This window comes from Lynx canadensis, chromosome A1 (genome assembly GCF_007474595.2).
Source record: "Lynx canadensis isolate LIC74 chromosome A1, mLynCan4.pri.v2, whole genome shotgun sequence".
NCBI lineage: Eukaryota > Metazoa > Chordata > Mammalia > Carnivora > Felidae > Lynx > Lynx canadensis.
Genome location: NC_044303.2, coordinates 3,648,158 through 3,672,790, shown reverse-complemented (window position 1 = coordinate 3,672,790; position 24,633 = coordinate 3,648,158). Strand labels below are relative to the sequence as shown.

General features: G+C 42.6%; 1 protein-coding gene across 1 annotated transcript; it reads right to left on the bottom strand.

Annotated features, from left to right (window-relative positions):
* Positions 1-8,012: 8,012 nt before the first annotated feature.
* Positions 8,013-16,070, bottom strand: LOC115498603 (host cell factor 1-like). Its single transcript, XM_030308929.1, is given in 8 exon segments — positions 8,013-8,104; positions 8,107-8,227; positions 8,229-8,452; positions 8,455-9,133; positions 9,135-9,238; positions 9,241-9,316; positions 14,823-14,948; positions 15,873-16,070. Coding segments are annotated over 8 exon segments (1,620 nt in total).
* Positions 16,071-24,633: the final 8,563 nt, after the last annotated feature.

Sequence of the window (24,633 nt, the reverse complement as noted above, 5' to 3'; positions counted from 1 at the left end):
TTTGTTGATCTTTGCAGAAAGCCAACTCTTCGTTTATTATTGTTTTTTTCTATTGTTTTTCTATTTTTTCATTTCATTTATTTCTGCTCTAAGTTATGTCCTTTTTTTGCCAACTTTGGCCTTCTTTTGTTGCTGTTCTTACTTCTTTGGGATATAGAGTTGGGCTATTCAGTTGAGATCTTATTTTTTGAATGTGTACTTTATTGTTGTAAACTTCCTATAATTTTTGATGCATCCTGTAGTTTTAGTGCACTTTGTTTTTATTTTCATGTGTCTCAAGATGTTTTCTAATTTCTCTTTTGGTTTATTCTTTGACTGATTCATTGTTCAAGAAGGTATTATTTAATTTCCACATGTCTGTGAATTTTCCAGCTTTCTTTCAGCCAGTGATTTCTAGTTTCATTGTAGTCAGAAAGGATATTCAGTATGATTTTAACTTTCTTAAATTTGTTAGGCTTGATTTGAGGCCTATTTGGTTGAGTTTGGAGAATGCACCGTGTGCATTTGAGAGGAGTGTACATTTTAGTATAGTTGGGTAGAATGTCCTGGTATTTCTACCAGGTATAGATTCCTTTGGTCTGTAGTGTTTAGTCTTCTGTTTTCTTATTGATATTCTGTCTGGATCTTGTATCTATTATTGAAAATGGGGTATTCAAATTTCCCACTATTATGGTGTTGCTGTCTCTTCCTTCAGTTCTGTCAAAGTCTGCTTCATGTATGTGTGCTCTGATGTGAGGTCAGTATATAATTGTTTTATCTTCTTAATGTACTGACCTTTTGGCCATTTTATATTCTCCTTCTTTGTGTCCTGTGACAGTTTTTAACTTAAATTCTATTTTGTCTGGGATAGGTATGGACACCCCTATTTTCTTTTGATCAACATTTGCATGGAATATAATTTTCTTTAAAAAAAATTTTTTTTTAATCTTTATTTATTTTCGAGAGAGAGGCAGAGTGTGAGCAGGGGAGGGGCAGAGAGAGAGGGAGACACAGAATCCGAAGCAGGCTCCAGGCCCCGAGCTGTCAGCACAGAGTACAGAGTCCAAGCCCAACGCAGGGCTTGAACTCACAAACTGTGAGATCATGACCTGAGCCAAAGTCAGACGCTCAATCGACTGAGCCACCGGGCGCCCCATGGAATATAATTTTCTATCCTTTCACTGTTAAGCTGGGTGTGTCCTTGAATCTAAAATCTGTCTTTTACAGCTAGCTTATAGTTGGATCATTTTTTTAATCCATTCATCTACTCTTCTGATTTGGGAGTTTAATCTATTTACATTTAGAGTAATAACTGATAGGAAGGACTTACTCTTACCATTTTCTTCATTGCTATTTTTCGATCTTATAGCTTTTTTGTCCATCCTTTCCCCTCCCCCTGTCTTCCCGTGTGATTCTTTGATTTTTTTCGTAGTGACATGCTTTGATTACTTATTATTTCCTTTATTTGTATCTTCTACAGATATTTTCTTTGTGGTTACCTGGGGCCTTAGGTATCTTGCACGTATAACAATCTAGTCGAAGCTGATGACAACTTAACTTCAACCACGTACAAATAGTCCACACGTCGCTTCTCCTTCTCTCCACACTTTGTAACTGATGTCACAAATTACATCTTTTTGTTTTGCATATCCATTGGAATATTTTTATAGTTAAAGTTATTTTTTATACTTTTATCTTTTAACTTATATACCAGAATAAAAAAAAAGGATGCATGGACCACTGTTACAGTATTTTGGTGCTCCATATTTGTCTATGTATTTACCTTTAACTCCTTTTGTCATTTCTTCTAAGGCAGGTCTACTGGTGATGAGCTTTCTTAGCCTTTCTTTCTTTCTTTCTTTCTTTTTTTTTTTTTCCCAATCTGGGAAAACCTTTAATTATCCTTCATGTTGAAGGACATTGTAGTATTGCTCAGCTCCAGAATCTCTGTTTGTTTCTTTTTTTATATTTTCTATCTCTTTGTTGATCTTTTTGTTTTATTCATGTGTTATTTTCTTGAGCTCACAGAGTGCCTTTCGGACAATTCTTTTGAGTTCTTTAGGTGATTTATATATCTCGCATTCTTTAGGATTAATTTCTGGAGTTTTGTTCTTTTTATGGGGGCTCCTTTCTTTGTTTCTTTATTGTTTTATAACTCGGTGTTGGAATATGCCCATTTGTAAAACCATCCAGCTCTCCCAGTCCTTAGGGATTGATTGCATAGAGGGGAAGATGCTCATTAAACAGCCCCACTAGAGATTTTAGGGGCACCTAAAAACTTTTGGTGGAAGATGTGACTTCTCTAGGCCTGTACGAGGAACTTATCAAGTAGAGAGGCACAGCCAGCTTCTTCCTCAGGAGCCTATGATCTCTAGCTCTACCTGGTGTCTCTGGGTGACCCTGAAAGTTTCTGGTTCTACAGCGGTACAGCCTAATTCTCTCTTGTTCTCACCAGCTGCCAGGCATTGAACGTGTGCTGACTTCCCATCAGTGCCCTAAGACAGGCAAACAGGTGCCAGTCCTTCAGGCAGCCATCAGAAAAACTGGAACACTGAACACACGTCCCACTTCTCATCCCCCTTCCTGGGGGAGAAGATTTGAGTCGTGCCTCTTTTCCCACTCACGCCAAGCTGTGCCAGCTACAGCCAGCCATTCTGCATCCTTCTTTGTTTACAGCGGCCCCTCGTAGGGCATACAAACTGAGCTAGTTCCATCGGAGCTCCGAATGAAATAAGACAAATTAGACCCTCGGGTAACCCTCTGGAGAACCAGAATGTTGGGTGCATGAATGCTCTACTCTTCTCCTGCTCCCCGAAGGAGAAGTAGCTAGTAGGGTTGTCCTCTCCCAGTGCTGTCCTCCGCTAGCTTGGGAGAGGAGCTGAAACAGGAAAAGGGAAATTGATCTTCCGATGCATTTCAGTGCAGCTCTTCTCAGCTTTGGGCTCCCTTGGTTTACTGCAACCGCTTACCTGGATTTGGGGATTATCTAAATGCCAACAGTTGGGTCCACATATCTAGTTAAATCATTGTTTTTGTGGGGAAACTAGGGCTGGGACTTCCTATTCCATTGTGATGACCCCAATGTCTATTGTTAAGTTATTTCATTGCTAGGAAATTCTTCTATTAGTGTCATAAACTGTTATACCTCTAACCTGTGTTAGTAGAGTAGCTATCCGTGAGTCGAACCGACCCAAATCAGGCTTCTATGAATATGACCTGTCTCTACCTATCTTTTGTTCTCAGGAGCTTCCATTTTTTAATACGATCACAATTGGTTGAGCCAGATGTGGCTCTCACTCTAAAATGCATCACTGAGCCAATTTCCTGGCCAACTTTCCTACTTGAGACCAGAGACGGTGTGAAGGAAATGTCTCTCAGGTGACTGAGGCCCTAAGACAAAACTTTGTAGTTATTAGAGTTTGTGTTTTCATCATGTGTAAAAAAACCATCCTCAAGGAAGAAAACAATGAAGTCAACCCACTGAGGGAAGCAGACATGAGGGACACAAACACAGTTTGTTTGTTTGTTTGTTTGTTTGTTTGTTTTTGAGAGAGAGACAGTGCCAGTAGGGGGGTGCAGAGAGAGAAGGGGACAGAGGATCCAAAGTAGGCTCGGCACTGACAGCGGAGAGCCTGATGTGGGGCTTGAACTCATGAACTGTGACATCGTGACCTGAGCTGAAGTCCAGTGTTTAACCGACTGAGTCACCCAGGTACCTCCAAACCCAGTCTTAATGGTGCTTGGTGCCCCTTGAGCTATTTATCTGTGCCCCATATGCATTTTTATTCCTGGTGTTCAAGAAAAGTTTCATAGTCAAATTAGTTAAATCTGGGCTTTTACTTGCATCCCAAAGAGGCTGAACTAATGCAATTTTCATTGAACTTAAAAAATATCCCATACCCCAATAGCAACTTGAACCTCATGTTTTTAACTATTATATTGCATTGCTATGTGGTCTTCATCCACATTGTTTATTTTCTTCTCTTCTTAAAAGAAGTACAGTCGAATAAAACATTTAATGCTTTTATTTGTTTGTTTGTGTCTACTCTAATCCACTGTAAACATTAAACCATTCTAACCATTCTATAACATGCCATCAAGAGGTTGCCTGGGGTTGTGTTGTTAAAATAGCTATTTGATAGGATTGTACATACACAGCAAAGGAACAGTCTATGGCGTTGTGTCTATAATTTCACACCCTTCATGTTCTTCTGTCTTCCTCTCAACCTGTATTTTTGCCAGATAAGTATCAATGTTTACAAGGATCGTGCCTACAATCCTTTCTTTTCCTCCTTAGTAATTTTCTCTATGAAAAAGTTAACAGATCATTCTAAAACTGTTCTTGATGGGTAAGCTGTCCTTACTGAGGATGCATTAGTCTAACTATGGCTCCGAAAGTAACCATAATAACTTTTAATCTTTATCATTTTGTCTCTTTGATGGTTCCCAAATGGTTCTAGAATATGTGAGACAACACATCTATTATGGTGGAATAATGGTGGCCCTAATAGTGCTGAGGCAAGGGCTCTTTGGCTGTGTCACTTTCTTATGAGAACATTAGTCGAGTCTATTTGGGTCCGGAAAAATGAGACAACATTTCAGCTGGAGGAAGTGACATGTTGTTGTTGCCAGACAGGCAGTTTATTATTCTTCTCTGAGCAGAACACCCAAAAGATGCTTTTATTTGTATTTCCAGATGTCTAATCATATCATCATAATGATGGACTATTTTAGAATACAATTACATAGGCAGCATCCTCAAGAATAAATAAAATGATAAGCTCCAGTGAATTATCAGAGTTTATGGGAAAAAAAAGTTTTTAAAGATACAAAGCAATCTATTTCCAACTTCTTATGAGAAACTGCTCTAAACTTGGGGAAATCATAGTCATTTTTAGAGTTTGCAGGGACATTGAGATCACTTGATCATAAGCCTACACAGAGATAGTTTAGAAAGGAAATTACAAGTACACAGCAGGGGGACCTAATATCCTCCAGAAGTTCAGGGAAGGCATTTTGGAGAAATAAACTGTAACCTGAGTCCTGCAGGATAAGAGAGGAGCAGGGGTGAGAGCAGATGGCTGAGGTTTCCCGGGCAAGGTGAATATCCTGGCAGGTGCGAGAGAAGGCGCGTTTGTTCGAGAAACTGAAAGACGTCAGGGTCGGCTAGTCCTCCGCAACTGTGTAGCCCTGGGGAAATTATTTAGCTTCAGGAAGCCTCAGGGCCTTCCATGTACAAATTAGCATAATGATAGCAGTGCCGGGCTGGCTCAGTCCTTAAAGCAAGTGACTCCTGATCGCTGAGCTCAGTTTGTGAATTTGAGCCCCACAAACATGGAGCCTACTTTTAAAAACAAAAGACACCTTAAGAAAATTTAAGGTACTAATAGTGCCTATATCCTGAAACTGTCGGGATTAATTGGGATTCTATTCGGAAAGGTTTTCATCCCAGGGCCTTGCACGTACGGTTTCACTAAAGAGTAGCTTTTTTTTTTTTTTAATTTTTTTTTTTTCAACGTTTATTTATTTTTGGGACAGAGAGAGACAGAGCATGAACGGGGGAGGGGCAGAGAGAGAGGGAGACACAGAATCGGAAACAGGCTCCAGGCTCCGAGCCATCAGCCCAGAGCCCGACGCGGGGCTCGAACTCACGGACCGCGAGATCGTGACCTGGCTGAAGTCGGACGCTTAACCGACTGCGCCACCCAGGCGCCCCAAGAGTAGCTTTGATGTGAAGAAATTGAAAGCTTTTAAGTGAAGAATGACATGATCAGAGTTTCAAAATCAGTCATTCTTCAGGATAGAAATGGATCTCTAGAGAACAGATTAAAAGTGGCGAGATCAAGTAGAATAACCTCAGAGCGATCCAGCTGAGAGGTGGTGATGGTGTGGGCCAAGGTAATAACAACAGGGATAGAGAAGTGGATTAATGAAATCTGAAATATTAGATGTTAGTGCAATATAGGTGGAGTTTAGGGGTAAAGAGAGAGAGCAGTGCGGGATATCTCCCAGTCTTCTAGTTTCCTATGATTGCATGAGAAATTAACATAAATGGCAACTTGAAATAACATCTATGTATTATCTCACGGTTTCTGAATCAGGAGTCGTCAGAGCTTAGCTGGGTCCTCTGCTCAGAGTCTCCCAAGGCTGAGATCAAGTTGGCAGTTGGGGGGCACCTGGGTGGCTCCGTCGGTTGAGCGTCAGACTTCTGTTCGGGTCATGATCTTGCGGTTCTTGAGTTGGAGCCCCATGTCGAGCTTACAGTTGTCAGCACAGAGCCCGCTTGGGATCCTCTGTCTCCCCTCTCTGTCTCTCCCCTGCTTGCACTCTCTCAACAGTTAAACAAACAAACAAACAAACAAACAAAAGATGGCGGCTGTGACTGCAGTCTCATTTAAAGGCTCTAACTGAAAAAGACTTCCCTTCCAAACCCTTTGGAACCTGTCTCTGGTGAGACAATACTACAGTTCCCTAACTCCGTTCATTTAATGCTGGTCTCATCTTTATCATGATCTGCACCATCCGTGGTGCTGCCTCCATGAACTTTGACCTCCAGCCAGCCTCTCAAAGGTGTTCTGTGCTTCAGCGTGCTAACACAAACCTGTCTCAGAGTATGAAGGAAACTGTAATTGATAATGCATTTTCTTGTCACTTAAATTTACTATTGGGAGTTTTAGAGTCTGCACGTGGAACAACACATCCTCCAACTATGTCTCCTTTTGAACACTTTAGGCAATTATCACTCCATTTCTGGAATGTGACCTCTTTGTGGTTGGTAATACCCCTGCTTTCCACACACTGCCGTGAGTGGGAAGGATGGTCAAGGGACCCCTGGGCGGAGTGAAAAGAGGAGTAGATTCGCCTATGGGAAGAATGTTTGTTCCTTATCTGGGCAAGCCTTAAGAGCAACCTGGGAAAGTGTGATGTCAAGACGCTAGTTGCATTTTATTCAAAATCAACTGCGAATATTTATTCATAATACTGAACCACCGTGCATGTGTAAGCCCGTTGTACTTACTAAAAACAAAACTCACACGTTGCATTTTATACATAAAAAAAGAAAGGAGGAAAATGAATAAATTAAATGAAGCGTCTTTAAAAGTGACAAAAAATATAATTGTAGAATTCTACAGTGGCATTTTAGAATTTTTCTCCTCGAGCAAAGAATGTTCTGTTGGAACTCTTGTTCTAATTGGATAAATTGTGTTCCTTGCTGGAATGGAAGGAAGTGGCGACAACCCTAAGCATGACCTCGTGAGCCCTCAAATTATAGATGCTAGAGCCCCTCCCTGAAAGGAGTCTGCATGTATGGATTTCCTTGCAGTGCACATCAACCAGAAAGACTCAGTATTGTTACCTAAGCGAGAAGCCATGTCATAGGTCTAACTCGCTCAGATTTTGGAGTTCATTATGGCAGCTAGTATTAATCGAACATAAACAGAAGTGGGTACCTTCTGGAAATTATCACGAGGGTCATAGCCCACGTCCGTGTAAAGGACACAGTTGATGTGATGGCACTGGAGCCGGTGATGTTCACACCGTTGCCCTGGATGCTGTCCACCCGTCCTTGGTCACAGATGGTGGGGGATCTTTTTTTGAGCTTATGTTGGAGGTGACAATCATGGCCATGGGCATGCTGCTTGTCTTGTGTGTCTCACAGGATGGTTGAGACATACCCTCTGTGTCCAGAAAGGAGCTGGCAGTGAAGCACTGGCCTGGGGGTGACAATAAGTCGTGCCGCCACCTTCAAGCTGGACTTGAGGGTCCTGTGGGAGAGGAGAGTATCAGGGAGCAGGGCACCAGGGCCGACTGATATGGTGGTACTGATGGAAGTGGTCTGGTGCATCTCACAGGGGTGGTGGGCAGGAAGCTAGCTGCTACCTACCCTCAGGCTTGCCCACAACCCCCAGTGGTGGGGGGGGGGTGTAGGTGGTGCCTGTCTCATGGGTCTCACAGGGTGGGTTGTAGCCCACCGGCATCTCAGTGCCAGGCTACGTGACACCGTCCCGGGCTACATGTTACCCTGCGCCAAGTCAGCCGTGGTGACCGGCCATGGGCTGTTGTGTCGTAGGCGAGGCTAGAGCGGACACAGGAAGGTCATGCGCAGGCTGGACTTGACCTCCCTGGGCACTGTGATTGGAGGCACCTGGGTAGGCTGGGAGATAGGCTGCATGGTGATGGTGGCAATGGTGCGCCCACCAAGCCTCATCACCGTGGTCTGTGCAACCAGCAAGGTGACAGCAGTGGGGGCTGATCATCTGGCTTGAAGGGATGGCAATGGTGCCCAAGGTAGTGATGGGCCAGGGAGGCTCCGGTGCGGTGGCCCGCAGCTCTGCAAGGCTGGTGGGAATGCTGCCTGTCCCTCTGCTGAGGGTTGTGACATCTGGGATGCTTTTCATGATCAACACGGTGACAGCTGGCTTGATGGTGGAGATGGTGACAGTCGTGACCAGGTGAACACCCCTCAACGGGCACGGAGCAGAAGATAGTGCCTGCCTGGCTGTCCAGGGACCCTCTTTAGCACCACCTGGGTCACTACGTGCTTCTCATGGCCAGTGGCATTTTGAACAGCAGCAGTGATTTCGGTGGGTGCTCCCATTCCTGAAGTCATCACCTTGGTGATGATGGTGGTGAAAAGGGACTTGATGTCAAGACTGCTGGTCCTGCCTGTGGCTGGTATGGGGATGGTCTCGATGATGGTGCCGTGTTGGGCTTGGCCTGCCGGAATGGCCAGGATGATGGGCTTAGTCCCAGTCCCACCGGCTTGCATGGCACGGATGACAGTGGTGGGCTTGCCATCTGCCGAGGTCCCCAGCTTTAGGACGGTCCCAGCTGACAGGGACCCTTTGATCCGGGCTACCAACGTCACTTTGCCCAGATTGCAAGTCAGAGCGCCGCCTCCCGGGATAGAGATGGGGCTTTTCACCAGGGCGGTGGCCTTGATGACCCCACCCACCAGCGTGGTCGCTACCTGGCTTTGCCGGGCCATTATCATAGTCCCTGATGTGTGCACCTAAATGACAGGATGGGTGGACGTGTGGACAGCAGAAGAGATGGACATCCTCACCTGGGCAGCTGCAGGTGTTTGAGTGGCTGGGTTGCTTACCACGACTGGTGAAGAGGCCACTTCAGTAGCCCAGAGAGTGGCGGGGCCAGGTGCCAGGTGTCAGAGCCATGGTTTTGATGATGGTGACGCTTGTGGGGACACTTGGCACTGTGAGTGCCAAGGAAGGAAGGCTTGCTGGTGGCAGCTGTGGTCGCTGGCCATTAGTGCCACCATCTCTCTCATTTGGGGGCTGCTGCTGATTACTGTTCCCTGGACACTCTGTAGTGAAAACTGCCTTTTTTTAAAAAATATGAAATTGATTGTCAAATTGGTTCCCATACAACACCCAGTGCTCATCCCAACAGGTGCCCTCATCCATATCCATCACCCACTTTCCCCTCCCTCCCACCCCCCATCAACCCTCAGTTTATTCTGTTTTTAAGAGTCTCTTATGGTTTGGCTCTCTCCCTCTCTAAATTTTTTTTCCTTCCCCTCCCCCCTGGTCTTCTGTTAAGTTTCTCAGGATGCGCATAAGACTGAAAACATATGGTATCTGTCTTTCTCTGTATGACGTATTTCAGCATCCTTTCTTAATGAAAACCCTTGAGAAAGTCGGGATAGAAGGAACATACTTAAACATCATAAAAGCCATTTATGAAAAGCCCACAGCTAATATCATCCTCAACGGGGAAAAACTGAGAGCTTTCTCCCTGAGATCAGGAACACGACAGGGATGCCTACTCTCACCGCTGTTGTTTAACATAGTGCTGGAAGTTCTAGCATCAGCAATCAGACAACAAAAGGAAATCAAAGGCATCAAAATTGGCAAAGATGAAGTCAAGCTTTCACTTTTTTCAGATGACATGATATTATACATGGAAAACCCGATAGACCCCACCAAGAGTCTGCTAGAACTGATACATGAATTCAGCAAAGTCGCAGGATACAAAATCAATGTACAGAAATCAGTTGCATTCTTATACGCTAATAATGAAGCAACAGAAAGACAAATAAAGAAACTGATCCCATTCACAATTGCACCAGAAGCATATAATACCTAGGAATAAACCTAACCAAAGATGTAAAAGATCTCTATGCTGAAAACTATAGAAAGCTTATGAAGGAAACTGAAGAAGACACAAAGAAATGGAAAAACATTCCGTGCTCATGGGTTGGAAGAATAAATATTGTTAAAATGTCAATACTACCCAAAGCAGTCTACACATTCAATGCAATCCCAATCAAAATTGCACCAGCATTTTTCTTAAAGCTAGAACAAGCAATCCTAAAATTTGAATGGTACCACAAAAGGCCCCGAATAGCCAAAGTAATATTGAAGAAGAAAACCAAAGCAGGAAGCATCACAATCCCAGACTTTAGCTTCTACTACAAAGCTGTAATCATCAAGACAGCATGGTATTGGCACAAAAACAGACACATAGACCAATGGAATAGAATAGAGACTCCAGAACTGGACCCACAAAAGTATGGCCAACTAATCTTTGACAAAGCAGGAAAGAATATCCCCGATGGAAAAAAGACAGTCTCTTTAACAAATGGTGCTGAGAGAACTGGACAGCAACATGCAGAAGAATGAAACTAGACCACTTTCTTACACCATTCACAAAAACAAACTCAAAATGGATAAAGGACCTGGATGTGAGACAGGAAACCATCAAAACCCTAGAGGAGAAAGCAGGAAAAAACCTCTCTGACCTCAGCCGCAGCAATTTCTTACTGGACACATCTCCAAAGGCAAGGTAATTAAAAGAAAAAATGAACTATCGGGAACTCATGAAGATAAAAAGCTTCTGCACTGCAATGGAAACAATCAACAAAACTAAAAGGCAACTGACGGAATGGGAAAAGATATTTGCAAATGACGTATCGGGCAAAGGGCTAGTACCCAAAATCTATCAAGAACTCACCAAACTCCACACCCAAAAGACAAATAATCCAGTGAAGAAATGGGCAGAAAACATGAATAGACACTTCTCTAAAGAAGACATCCAGATGGCCAACAGGCACATGAAACGATGCTCAACATCACTCATCATCGGGAAACACAAATCAAAACCACACTGAGATACCACCTCACGCTGGTCAGAGTGGCTAAAATGAACAACTCAGGAGACTATAGATGTTGGCAAGGATGTGGAGAAACGGGAACCCTCATGCACTGTTGGTGGGAATGCAAACTGGTGCAGCTGCTCTGGAAAACAATGTGGAGGTTCTTCAAAAAGTTGAAAATACAACTACCCTATGACCCACCAATAGCACAGCTAGGAATTGACCCAGGGGATACAGGAGTGCTGATGCATAGGGGCACTTGTACCCCAATGTTTATAGCAGCACTTTCAACAATAGCCAAATTCTGGAAAGAGCCTAAATGTCCATCAACTGACAAATGGATAAAGAAGATATGGCTTATATATACAGTGGAATACTATTGGGCAGTGAGAAAGAATGAAATATGGCCTTTTGTAGCGATGTGGATGGAACTGGAGAGTGTTATGCTAAGTGAAAACTGCTTTTAATAAAGGGATGAGCAACTTCTACATTGTTAGATTGAGTGATTAGATGTGATTAGAGATTATTTCCTGTCTCCCAATAGATACACATACACTTTCCCAGTTCTGTTTATCAAGAAGGCCACATGCAGTGCTTTACAGAACCATCTTTGTCATAAATCAAGTGTCTGTGTGTAGGTTTATCTGGGGTCTCTCACTTCTGTCTCATTGGTCTGCCTATCTCTGCACCCAGTCCCAGACTCCTCATTTACCATAGTTTAAAAATAAATCTTGATGTCCGTTAGGGCACGCCCATTTTCTTCTCTTTTGGCTACTCTCGGTCCTTCACATTCCCATATAAGTTTTCGAACCAGCTGCCAATTTCATAAAAGAACCTAAAGGGATTTCGAACGATAGTTCATTGAATCTATAAATCAATATGGAGAGAATTCACATCTTTACAATATTGTCTCTTCCAATTTATGACCATGATATATCTTTTATTCTTCTACATCAGTTTTTTCTCTTGATGTTTTATAATTTTCTGTGTAGAAACTTTCCACGTTTAATTAGATTTATTTCACATTATTTAAAATATTTTTTAACATTTATTTATTTTTGAGAGACAGAGAGAGACAGAGCATGAGCAGGGAAGGGGCACAGAGAGAGGGAGACACAGAATCGGAAGCAGGCTCCAGGCTCTGAGCCGTCAGCACAGAGCCTGACGTGGGGCTCGAACCCACGAACTGTGAGATAATGACCTGAGGCAAAATCAGATGCTTAACCCACTGAACCACCTTGGCGCTCCTATTTCAAATTATTTTTAAAAGTTTTAAAAAATTCTTTTGTTTTGGATATTTAGAAAAAAATTAGTTTTTAACATTGGTCTTACATAAAATAAACTTACTGAACTCAAATATTCCTTTTAATAACTATTCATGGATAGTTTTGGATTTTTGTGTGCATAATCATATTACCTACATAAGATGATTATATTCGTGCACTTCTTTTTTTTTTAAGTCTTTTTATTTATTTTGAGAGAGAAAGGGGGATGGTGCAGAGAGAGAGGGAGAGGATCCCAAGCAGGCTCTGAGCTATCAGCGTAGAGCCTGACATGGGGCAGGATCCCATGAACTGCAAGATCATGACCTGAACTGAAGTCAAAAGTCAGATGCTTAACTGACTGAGCCACCCAGGCACACTCCTGCATTTCCAGTCACTGTATCTGATTTCTTTTTCTTGCTTTACTGCATTGGCTAAGATCTCCAATACAATGGTGAATGGAAGGGGAGAAAATGGGCATCCCAGTTTGTTTCCCAACCTCAAATAGAAGTATAAAGCATTCCACCATTGCGTGTAACGTTTTCATAGTTATGTTCTTTCAGACGAAAGAAACCTCCTTCTATTTCTAGTTGCTAAGAGCTTTTAACGATCAATGTTGATTTGTTTTCAAATGTTTTTCTGCCTAGATTGAGAGCCTATGAATTTTATCCTTTATCTTATTCTATTTTATTCCATTTAATTTTCTTCTTTATAAATTGCATTGTTTGATTTTTTTTTCCCCCAAGGAGAAGCCAACTTTGTGTTTCTAAAGTAAGTTCAGCTTGGTCACTCATATTACCCTTTATGTGTAAATGGGTTCGGTTTGCAGATACTTTAAGAGTTTGGCATGTGTGTTCATATAGGAGATCAGCCGAGTTTTTAATATTATAGTGTCCTGTTCCGCTTTTGCAGCCAAGGTTTTGCAGCTTTCAAAAAACGAGCTAGAATGTGTATGCTCCCTGCCTATCCTCTGAAAGGATCTGTACAGGATTGGCCCTAATGTCTCCCTAAATGTACATCATTGCTGAAGCGCTCTGGACTGCTCTGACATCGATGGGCACTCTACCCCGGCATACTTGGAAGATCTAAGATTTCAATAAAGGGGCCTTATTTACAGGATATGGAACCCACTCCTGACGCACCTGTGCCACTAGAAAACGGATCCTTGACTAATTGAATTACATTGTTGTCTTCCTCTTAAAAGAAGCGTAAATTTATCGGATGCTTACTTGAAGTCAGGCCCTCTAAGAATTTTGCCTCTACTATCTCACTTAATCCCTTAAGAAAACTAAAAGAGCCTCTGTTTTGCTGATGAGGAGGCGGAGGCACAGAGAGGCCAGAAAACTCCACGCAGGGCAGAGCTGGGAGCGGTGGAGGCGGTTTCCCGGAATCAGAGCCTACACCCCTCATGTAGGCGCCATGCACCTTGCCTGGGCTTAGACTGTTGCTTTTTTTCTTCTCTATTGAATTGACTCCTCCGCTCACTTATTTCCCATTTTTCTAAATACTGTATCTAATACATGCCTTCACAGTCAAATTTGCCTTGATTAATGCTTTGCCCAAATTCTGTGTTTCAATGTATGGTATTTTATGTCCACTCACTGCTGAATAGTTGTTAATTTTAATTTTGAGTTTTCCTCTATCTTGAGTTATTTAGAAGAATGGTTTGACATTTTTTTTCCATGGAAAGTCTCTTTGGGGCTAGCCTTTGGTTGTGTGCTGTCTGGTTTTGTAACATTGTAATCAGAACTTGGCTGTGTAATTTCTGCCCTGAGCACTTTTTCCTTTAGAATTTTTTAGTAACCTAACATCTGGCTAATTATTGCAAGTGTCCTGTGGTGTTTGAAAAGAATGTGTTTTCTATTTGTTTGTTGCACGATTCTCTCTACATATCTATCGCAGCAAGCTGAATATTCGTGATATTCGAATTCTTAACACTGTCATTTTTCCCCCCAGGTTATTTGCCATTTTCTGAGAGGGATTTTTCCTTCTTTGGAAAGGCTTTGCCAGCCTCTCTTTGTATGTTTAAAAATACTTGCTGTCTATATTTCAATGCTATGTTTAGTCCTTCATGTTTTTTTGACGTCTTGATGAAGTGTGCCTTTTATCAATATAAAACACTTGTCCTCTTCACGCTCAATATGTGACCTTTCTTCAGTTTTGTCAAATATTCATTTTTAGGAAAGCCTGCCTGTTGATTGCTCCTCTCAGCCTGGATTTTCAGTGGGGCTTTATCTCCCAGAGGTCTTCCAGAACCTGTTAGGACATAAATCCTTTTCTAAAACCTTTCTCAGGCTCCTGCGGGGAAAGCAGGGGCATAGATCTGCAATCCCTCAAGGCCACCAACGTTGTGTTTTCTTTCCCTTTTTTTCTCTTTGTTTTTTCCACCCTGCCTATATTATGTTTTGCTAGGTATTAACTTCCAAATGTGGACAGGTCTGTTCAGGCGAAGCCTGCACGGCTACATTCCATAGGCCCTTGGGCGGCTTGCCGGAACCTTCTCTTTCCTTCTGTTTCTTGTTGGCACCTCCTGGTGCCCAGCCCCGGTTTTCTTCTCTTACCTCAAAGGAGTAATAATGGGAATTATTTGACTAGAAAGGGATAATAGAAATGATTATTCCTCCATTAATGTTTCATACAACCCTCTATTCTAGCGCCCATAATCTGTGCATTATTTTTTAACAGTGTCATCAATTAAATTAGAAGTCCTTAGTCTCGGGAACCGGGCCGAACCACCTTTCTGGTCCTTTACGAGTAGCGTGATGCCCGGCACACAGGCACTCAATAAATGGGACAGGTGAGGCACGTGTAGATAGACGAATGCGTTCGTAAGCACCCAACATAGAAGGCTGCGGGAGATGTAAATATAATGAACCAGGCGTCCTTGCTCCTGCCCTCAGCCTCTCAAACCTGTTCTTCATTCACATAACGACCAGAAAGATTCTTCTAAAACTTAAGTCTGATCTTATCACCTCTCTGTCCAACATCTGGTTTCAGGGACTCCCTATCTCACTCCAGGCGAAAGCTAGTGCATCCCTATGGAATGCTTAACTGAACTAAATTAAAGCTTAGAACCAGCGTGGAATCATGGGAAGGCAGTAACAATGGTCTGATTCCATTTCACAAATTCTGTAATTTTGTCATCTACACTTACACACTTGAGCGTCTGTTAATATTTTAAATACCTCTGACATTTTGACGCTATAGGATGGTATTTTGACCTCGTCCCATGGTGCCCAACACAACGTGTTCTCATCTCCCTCCGCTCCTTCCACAGCCCGCCCCGGCTATGCTGGCCTCCCTGATTTGCCTTAAGCAACCCGAGCAGACTGCAACCAACACGATTCTGCATTTGCTCGCCCTCTGCCCGAGAGCCACATGGCTGGCTCTCTCGCCGGGTCCTAACCGCTGCTGGAATGTCACCTTTCCTGAGAATCCTATCCCAACACGGTGCACCCGTGTCTCTCTGACCGCGTTGATTTCCTTACACTCTGTGGCACCCCCCGACTCGGTACATGGTTGTTTATTTCCTCCTCCTGGAATGTGAGCTGCACGACAAAAAAGACACCCATCTGGCTTTTCACTGCTGCATCCCAAGGGCTTAGTGAATGGTAGATGTAATTTTTGAATGAATCAATACAAGTATTTGCTTGGTTTTGGTGGCTACTGCTATCTTGGCCATAGTCACGCGCACTGCGATCGATCGTAGCCATACCCATGTCAGGAAGGAGCTGGGACACTGGTCGCTGGGTGTCAATACCGCTGGGGAGCGTTCGGGCTTGTGGCCATGGCAGGGCAGGCTGGCAGCCACGTGCCCCTACCCGCACTCCCCATGAGCCACGGGCTTGGTCGTCGGTGGACAAGGGAGGACCGTGGGCTTGAAACACAGACCCGAGAGAAGGATGCTGCAAAGCGTGCGGTCTCGGGTTTCGTGGCAAAAAGGTGTCAGGGGAGCAAGACCGACCTCGAATATGGAGTCTGCCCCATGTCCACTTCTCGCATTCATGTTGCCGTGGGCAGTAAAGCACGTGAAAAGTTGTACTTGCCTTTCGTTCAAATGTAAGTCTGCTATTTCACAGGCCAGGACTTTGGTGACATGCATGCAGGGGTCCCCAGACGATCTTTCCCCCCCTCAACTTGCAGCCCCAACATCAACCCCTGATGATTCCCAGTATAATTAAGGCAGTGAATTAAAGGATACGCATCGGGCATCCTCAAGAAACGCTTAATTGGACTAGGTTAAAGCTTAGAGCCAGCGTGGAATCATGGGAAGACAAGAAAAATGGTCTCATTCTGTTTGAAAAATTCTGTAGTTTTGTCTTCTACCCTTACACACGTGAGCATCTGTTAATATTTTAAATATCTATGATATTTTGAGTCTGTCGGATGGTATTTTGACACATAGGCTGAATTTTCTAATGGAGTAGTAATCGATAAGAACACTGGAATTAAATGATCAGTGAAGTAATAGAGAGGAAGTCGATCTTAAATCTCGTCCTGTATCTCACATTTGTTGAGAATTTACAGGATACCCGGGTACCACAAGGGTGCGCTTAATTAAGAGTATTAATTAATAATGATTTGATTAACTATTAAGGAGGGGACGAAGGGTGTTCTTATTAACTCGGTGGAGTTGGTAATACGGCAGCAACCCTGAAAGTTACACGGTAATATTGTCTCCATTTCACCTTGAGGACGGAGAGTCAGAAAACGGTTTGGCCAAGGGAGGAGCTGGAATTGCATCGTAAGTAACTGCAGCTCAGAATCTGTTCTACCCTGGGGTTTCTCTCTTGCAATCCGTAGGCTGGCGGCCTCGAGAAGAGCTGAATTCCATCATGCTTAACAGGCTTGAGAAAAAATGCAAAAACCCAGGGATTCAGGTTGTGAAAACGTTTTCGGGGTCTGGAGCTAACGGGAAGAATTCCAGAGATGGTGAGGAAAATGAAGGGAAGGCACAAATCTCTCAGAGTGCCTTTGAAAGGATGACCGTGAATCGATGTCCATCCCTGAGTGATAATTGGATCCTTCAAGGGAGGTGACCGTATATACGAAACCGTGATAAAGCCACATCTTTCTTGTTTTCCTGAAGTCGGTATAAACCAAAGTATTTTTCTTGTACATATTCTACTAAAAGTCTGTAATTAATCTCCAAAGTTGACTGTTGCAAAGAGTTTTAATTAGTCAGCATGCATGGCACGAATGTATCAGATTAATACCAGTGCAGCAGAGTCCCGCCTGGCCCTTGGGGAAAGGGTGAGATGTGGTTCGACACAGACCACAGGAGAAATTGAGATGGAGAGGTTTACTGCTCGCAGGTGCTGCAGGAAGTAGCCGGAGCCACGCGGGAAGGTCAAGGCTGGTTCAAACACAGAGAGAGAGGCAGAGTGTGAGTGGGGGAGGAGCAGAGAGAGGGAGACCCAGAATCCGAAGCAGGCTCCAGGCTCCGAGCTGTCGACACAGAGCCCGACGCGGGGCCCGAACTCACGAACCGTGAGATCGTGACCTGAGCTGAAGTTGAGCATTTAACCGACAGAGCCACCCAGGCGCCCCAAGAGTCCTAGCTCTTAAAAATCTTACACTTCAAAAAGATACTTGCCTCATTTCTTAGTTACTATTTGTGCGTTTGGCTACTGTTACCTTTTGTAGCTTCTCCCAGGGACGTGTTTGGTATTTGTCATTACAGATGCCCCACTTGTCATTTACTTGTCGATTGTAATTGTGTTTATGAATGCAGTAGGCTCCCCATCTCAGTTGTGAATTGTTTTCCCGGAACTTAGTACCAAGGTTAGAAAGGATGGTGATCAAGGTGTGTTTGTCAAAGTAAATAAATAAATAAAAGACTCATAGGCAATATCTTTGTTGTTAACTATGACCTACGTACTATTATTGTCTATTACTGCCTGTTATTATCTATTATTACCTTGCTATTATTATCTATCTGTTGGCAGTATCTAATAAACCCCTTCACCACCCTTTATACAGTTCTTAGCACCAGCGAAAGAGAGTTTCAGGCACACAGCACAGTATGGTGAGTCCACAGTGTATGTATCAGGCCACGCTCACCACAAATATCGTGACCGTTTGTCACCATACAACACTGTGAAAACACCGCTGACCATGTTCTCTGTGTGGTGCCTTTCGGCCCGGCGACATACTCATTTCGTAACTGTACCTCCTGCTCCCCTTTGCCCGTTTTGCCCATCCCCCCCCACCCCCTCCCCTCTGGCAGCCATGGGTCTGTTGTCTGTCATTTATAGGTCTGATTCATTCTTTACAGTAAGACTGAGGAAGGTGAATTGTTTGTGCAGGTTGAGTGCCTTGCTCAAGGTTGGGCAATGAATTTATGATGAGTCGGGATATGGACTGAAACCTCTTAACCTCATGCTTTCAAACACACCAGAAGATCTTGAAATAATTCTTCCCGTGGTCTTAAATGTCACTGATGGGAGATAGCTGTATGACACTGATTTTTTTTTTTTAGTTGTTATTTAAATTCCAGTGAGTTAACATAGAGGGTAGTATTTGTTTCAGGGATACAGTTTAGTGATACAGCACTTCTTACAACACTCAGTGACACTGAACTTTAGTGTGCAGTCTGTGGCTTGTCCCAGGACCTCTCTGCTTGATACATCTCAAAGGCCTCCCAATATTTTTTTTCAGTTAAAAACATTTCTTATGTTTATTTATTTTTAAGACAGAGAGACAGAGCGTGAGTGGGTGAAGGGCAGAGAGAGAGGGAGACACAGAATCCGAAGCAGGCTCCAGGCTCCGAGCTGTCAGCGCAGAGCCTGATGTGGGGCCCGAACTCACGAATTGTGAGATCATGATCTGAGCTGAAGTTGAGCATTTAACCGACGGAGTCACCCAGGCACCCCAAAGGCATCCCAATAATTAACACCAGGAATAAAGTTTTGATGGCGATGTTAGTATTACTTATTTACTCTCTATGAACTAACTGGTGTCTCACAGAGATGTATTACATGTTGAAGTGCATTTTTCTTTGTAAAAACAATGTGAGCATTTTGAATTATTCGAACCATCTTCATACTTTTTAAAACAAAATGTAATTCCATTTTTCTATTATTTTATTTCTTACAGAGATCAACAATGTTCAAAATGGTTGATTAGCAAAACGTTTAGTAGACTATTTTAGGGTATTTACATAGGGTAACACAAGCAAGGTTTTCCTCTCCAAAAGTGAGATAAGTATATAAATGCATTTGTCACTTTGGGTGAACTCAGCATGGCCTTCCTTGAGCTTCATGCTAGAACAAAACAAATGCGGTTGCTAGTTGATGAAGAAGAGTGATGTAGCAGAAAAACTAACTTCTATTTCTTCCCCTCCTTCTCTTCCTCTTCCTTCTGTTAATCAATCTATCATCTATGTATGATCGATCTATTGTCTGTCTATCTATCTATCTATCTATCTATCTATCTATCTATTCTATTATCTACCTATCTATTATCTATCTATCATCTATCATCTATCTATCATTTATCTATCATCTATCTATTATCTGTCTATCATCTATCATCTATCAATCATTTATCTATCATCTATCTATTATCTATCTATCTATCTATCTATCTATCATCTATCCATCCTGCTAGCTTATCCTTCTTTTGGTATTTGTATTTCTTTCTGTCTTCCTTTCTTCCTTTCTGAAATTCATTAAAAAAACCTGTTGGTAACACTTCCAATTCTGACAAACTTCTGGTGTTTCACGTGAAAAGAATGGTTTTAGGAAGTCCTACATCAAAAGAGAATATCCTGGGAACCCTTAGGTTAGCTTAAAGTAGACATAGGTACACTGCTTTAGAAGATGCTTGTTAAACAATTTTAAACAGTGAATTCTGAAACTACAAGAGGAAGATGGAGTATATAGAATTTTCCACACTTACCTGACCATGCAACTATTTACATTTCTCATAACACTCTTCAAAGGAACACCAACTGGGAAAATGTGTGTCTGTGAAATCAAGCTTAGTAATTACATGACACAAATGCTTTGAATTCTGAAAATTTTTTTATACTGCAATTTTCATTAATGATTGTTTCTTCTGGTATTTCTAACAAGCCTTGCTTTGCATTAATTTGAAATCATTCTATCTGCTGCAGAATATAGACTATTTGACTTCATCAAATATTGTTCCATTTATGTATTGAAAATATACTACTTTGCTTGATTGTTTGTGTCTTGAATTATATATTTTTAAACAACTCACCTTGAAGTAATTATGGGTTCACAGGAAGTTACAAAAAAACCCTACAAGGATGTCTACACCCAGTTTCCCCAGTGCTAACATCTTGCACACCTACCATATAGTAACAAGATAAGAAAATCGGCATTAGTATACTGCACAGAGCTTGTTCAAATTTTACTGGTTCTAAGTACTCTCATGTGTGTGTGTGTGTGCGTGTGTACAAGTCTGTGCAATGTTATCCCTATGTGGATTCACCACAATCAAGATAAAGAGCTGTTCTACCTTCACAACGCGCTCTTTGCTACCCCTCATCGCCAGGTCCACCCCTCCCCCCATTTTCTTCCTAATCACTGCCAACTACTGTTGTCCATTTCTATAATTGGATATTTTGAGAATTTTACATAAATGCAACCATACAGTATGGAACCTTCTGAGATTGGCTTTTTTCACTCAGCACAATCCCCCTGAAATCCATCCACAACATGGGTATCAACACATTAACGCTCATTAATTTCTACGGTTGAGTAGTATTCCATGGTGTGGATGGACCATGGCTTATCTGATGATTTTTTGAAGGACATTTGGATTATTTCTAGTTTGGCCTTTTGTTTTTAATTTTTTGATGTTTATTTAGTTTTTTTTTTTTTTTTTTTCAACGTTTTTATTTATTTTTGGGACAGAGAGAGACAGAGCATGAACGGGGGAGGGGCAGAGAGAGAGGGAGACACAGAATCGGAAACAGGCTCCAGGCTCGGAGCCATCAGCCCAGAGCCTGACGCGGGGCTCGAACTCACGGACCGCGAGATCGTGACCTGGCTGAAGTCGGACGCTTAACCAACTGCGCCACCCAGGCGCCCCGATGTTTATTTAGTTTTTGAGGCAGAGTACGCGCATGTGCACAAGCGGTGGGGGGGGTGGGTGCGAGCATCTGAAGCAGTCTCTGTCCTGAGAGCAGAGAGCTTGATCTGGGGCTTGAACCCACTAACGGGTTCAAGATCATGACCTAAGCCGAAGTCAGATGCTCAACCAACTGAGCCACCCAGGCACCCCTCTAGCTCGGTCTTTCAAGAATAAAGCTTATATAGGGGCACCTGGGTGGCTCAGTTTGTGGAGTGGTCCACTTCAGCTCAGGTCACGATCTAGTGGTTTGAGCCCAGAGTTGGCTCTGTGCTGACAGCTCAGAACCTGGAGCCTGCTTCTGATTCTGTGTCTCCCTCTCTCTCTCTGCCCCTCCCCACTTGTGCTCTGTGTCTCTGTCTCTCAAAAATAAATAAACGTTAAAAAAATTTAAAAAAAAAAACAAATAAGAAAGCTTATATAAACACTCCCACACAGGTTTTTTGTGTGAATGTAACTCTTCATTTATCTGTGATTAATGCCCAGAGTGTAACTGTGGGCTCGTAGGGTAGTTTATGGTTTTAAGAAGTTTCCAAACTGTTTTCCAGGGTGGCTGTGCCATGTTATTTCCACCAGCAACCAGTGAGTGATCTAACTTCTCTGCATCCTCAGCAGCATTAGCTGTTACCTCTATTTTTTATTTTAACCATTCTGATAGTGTGTCACGATATCTTATTTTGGCTTCCCGTTTCCCTAATGGCTAATGATGCTGAAAATCTTTTCTTGCACACGATTGCCATCTTCTCTGGTGACCTCTATGTGTTGCTCAGTTTCTAATTGGATTCGGTTTTCTCAGTGTTGAGTTTTGAGAGTACTTTATAGACTTGACACTTTAGGTGCAAGTTTTGTCAGATGTATAGTTTGTAAATATTATTTCTACCCGTTTTACGACTCATCCTCTTATCCTCTTTACAGAGCGTTTGGCAGAGCAAAAGTCTTAAATTTTGGTGATTTCCAATCAAATTGTATCTTAATTGCACATTATTACTTTTAAAAACTTCCCTTGATGTAATGTACCCTTTTGATTTTGCCAAAAGTTACTCTTCCTTATTATAAAGCATTTTAAAAAGCACAATTTTTAAAACCCTATAAATTCTATTCAAATTAGCCATCATTAGCATTTTTGGGAATAGACTCAATCTCTCTGCATATATTCATATCCATGCGAAACAGAGAAGTAATTTACAAGAATGACTTTTTTAACTTTTTTAACTTTAAATGACTTTTTTAACTTTAAAAAAACATTAAGTTCATTTTTATTCAAATTCAAAAGACAGGCAACCGAAGTGAAAATGTGAGATAGGTTGAGCTTTAGATAAATTTTCATTTGCATTAGGGAATTTGAGTGTAAAGGATCCTAAGTGACCCCTTTACAAATAAGAAAAAGGTCATGACCCTTGAACCACATGGGTTTGACTGTGGGTCCACTTACACATGCATTTTTTATAGTGTCCCACTGTAAATGTATTTTCTCTTCCTTATGATTTCCTTTTTTTTTTTTTTAATGTTTGTTTCTTTTTGAGAGAGAGAGAAAGAGAGAGTGCAAGCAGGAGAGGGGCAGAGAGGGAGGGAGAGAGACAATCCAAAGCAGGCTCTGTGCTGTCAGGACAGAGTCGGACCCAGGGCTTGATCTCACAAACTGTGAGCTCGTGAGCTGAGCAGAAATTAAGAGTTGGATGCTTAACCGACTGAGCCAACCAGGTGCCCCTCTTTCTTATGATTTTCTTAATAACATTCGCTTTTCCCTAGCTTACTTTATTGTAGGAATACAGTACATAAAACATATAATATTCAGGGGCACCCGGATGGCTCAATCGGTTAAGCGTCCGACTTCGGCTCAGGTCGTGATCTCAGGGTTTGTGGGTTCGAGCCCCGCGTGGGGCTCTGTGCTGACAGCTCAGAGCCTGGAGCCTGCTTCCGATTCTGTGTCTCCCTCTCTCTCTGCCCCTCCCCTGCTCACGCTCTGTCTCTCTGACTCTCAAAAATAAATAAAGCGTTCAAAAAAATTGAAAACATGTGACCTACAAAATGTGTTAATCGACTGTGTATGTTATCACTGAGGCTTCCGATCAACGGTAGGCTATTAGTAGTTCAGGTTTGGGGAGTCCAAAGTCTTATGCGGATCTTTGACTGCTTGGGGGTCAGCACCCCTCCCCCCTGTACTGTTCAAGGGTCAACTGTATTTTCTTTTGTTACAGATTTCAATTTACTATATCGATTGGCTCCAACCTATGAAGGTAATAACCACCCCTTTTGTATATCCTTCTGTTTCTCTTTCTCCCGAATTCCTACTTTTATCACTTCTGTACGACTGATGACACCTTCACAGCGGACCCACAGGGTGTCAGCTGGCTTCCCTTTTGGCGGCTCCACGGTAGGATCCTATTTTGTGAAAAGGTTGCTCCCGTGACCCCCCGCGCGCTGGATGCGGTCACTCCAGCCAAACGCCAGTGGCTGTGCCGGTTTTTCATCCCTGATCTTCGCTTTCAGGGAACCTGTACGCTTCGCGAGTGTGCACGAGAGAGCATGGCCCTCTCCTATAACGTGTGTCTTTCTCTCCGTCTTTTCCAGACCTCAGACCCTCACTCTGTGTCACGCTTTGAGGCCGAGGCTGTCCCTTGAGGAAAGGGAGATCATATTTCTTAAGTAATTCCTGCGGCATTTGTTGATTTTGGTAATCGAGTTACTCCCACCGCCCCATTCTTCCACAGCTCTTTCTTTGGTCGTGATGTCTAGGGGCATGTGTCTTGTGTTCAGGGATGGGAAGAATTGTATCAAGAAAGCAGAGGTGGGAAACAGGGGGACGTAGCAAGGCTTCCACAGGCAAGCGTTTTGCTCATTCTCGTGAGGTCTTTTTTTTTTTTTCTCCCAAGCCAGGAATTTAGTTTATTAATTATGCTATTTTTATCTATTCTACCTCATTAATTTATCCCTTCATTTATTTTCATGATGTCCTCCCTTGTATTTTCTTGAGGATTCCTTTGTTGGCTTTGTTTTCCCTTTTTTTTTGAGATGAGCATTTAATATGTTTATTTTCATTCTTTCATTTTTCCTGGTAAGTGTTCAGTGCTATGGCATCTCTCCTTGTTGCTTTAAATGTGTCCCGTAGATTTGGAAATACAATGCTGTGTTATGATTATTTTTAACAGATATTTTGTTATTTCAGTTTGTATT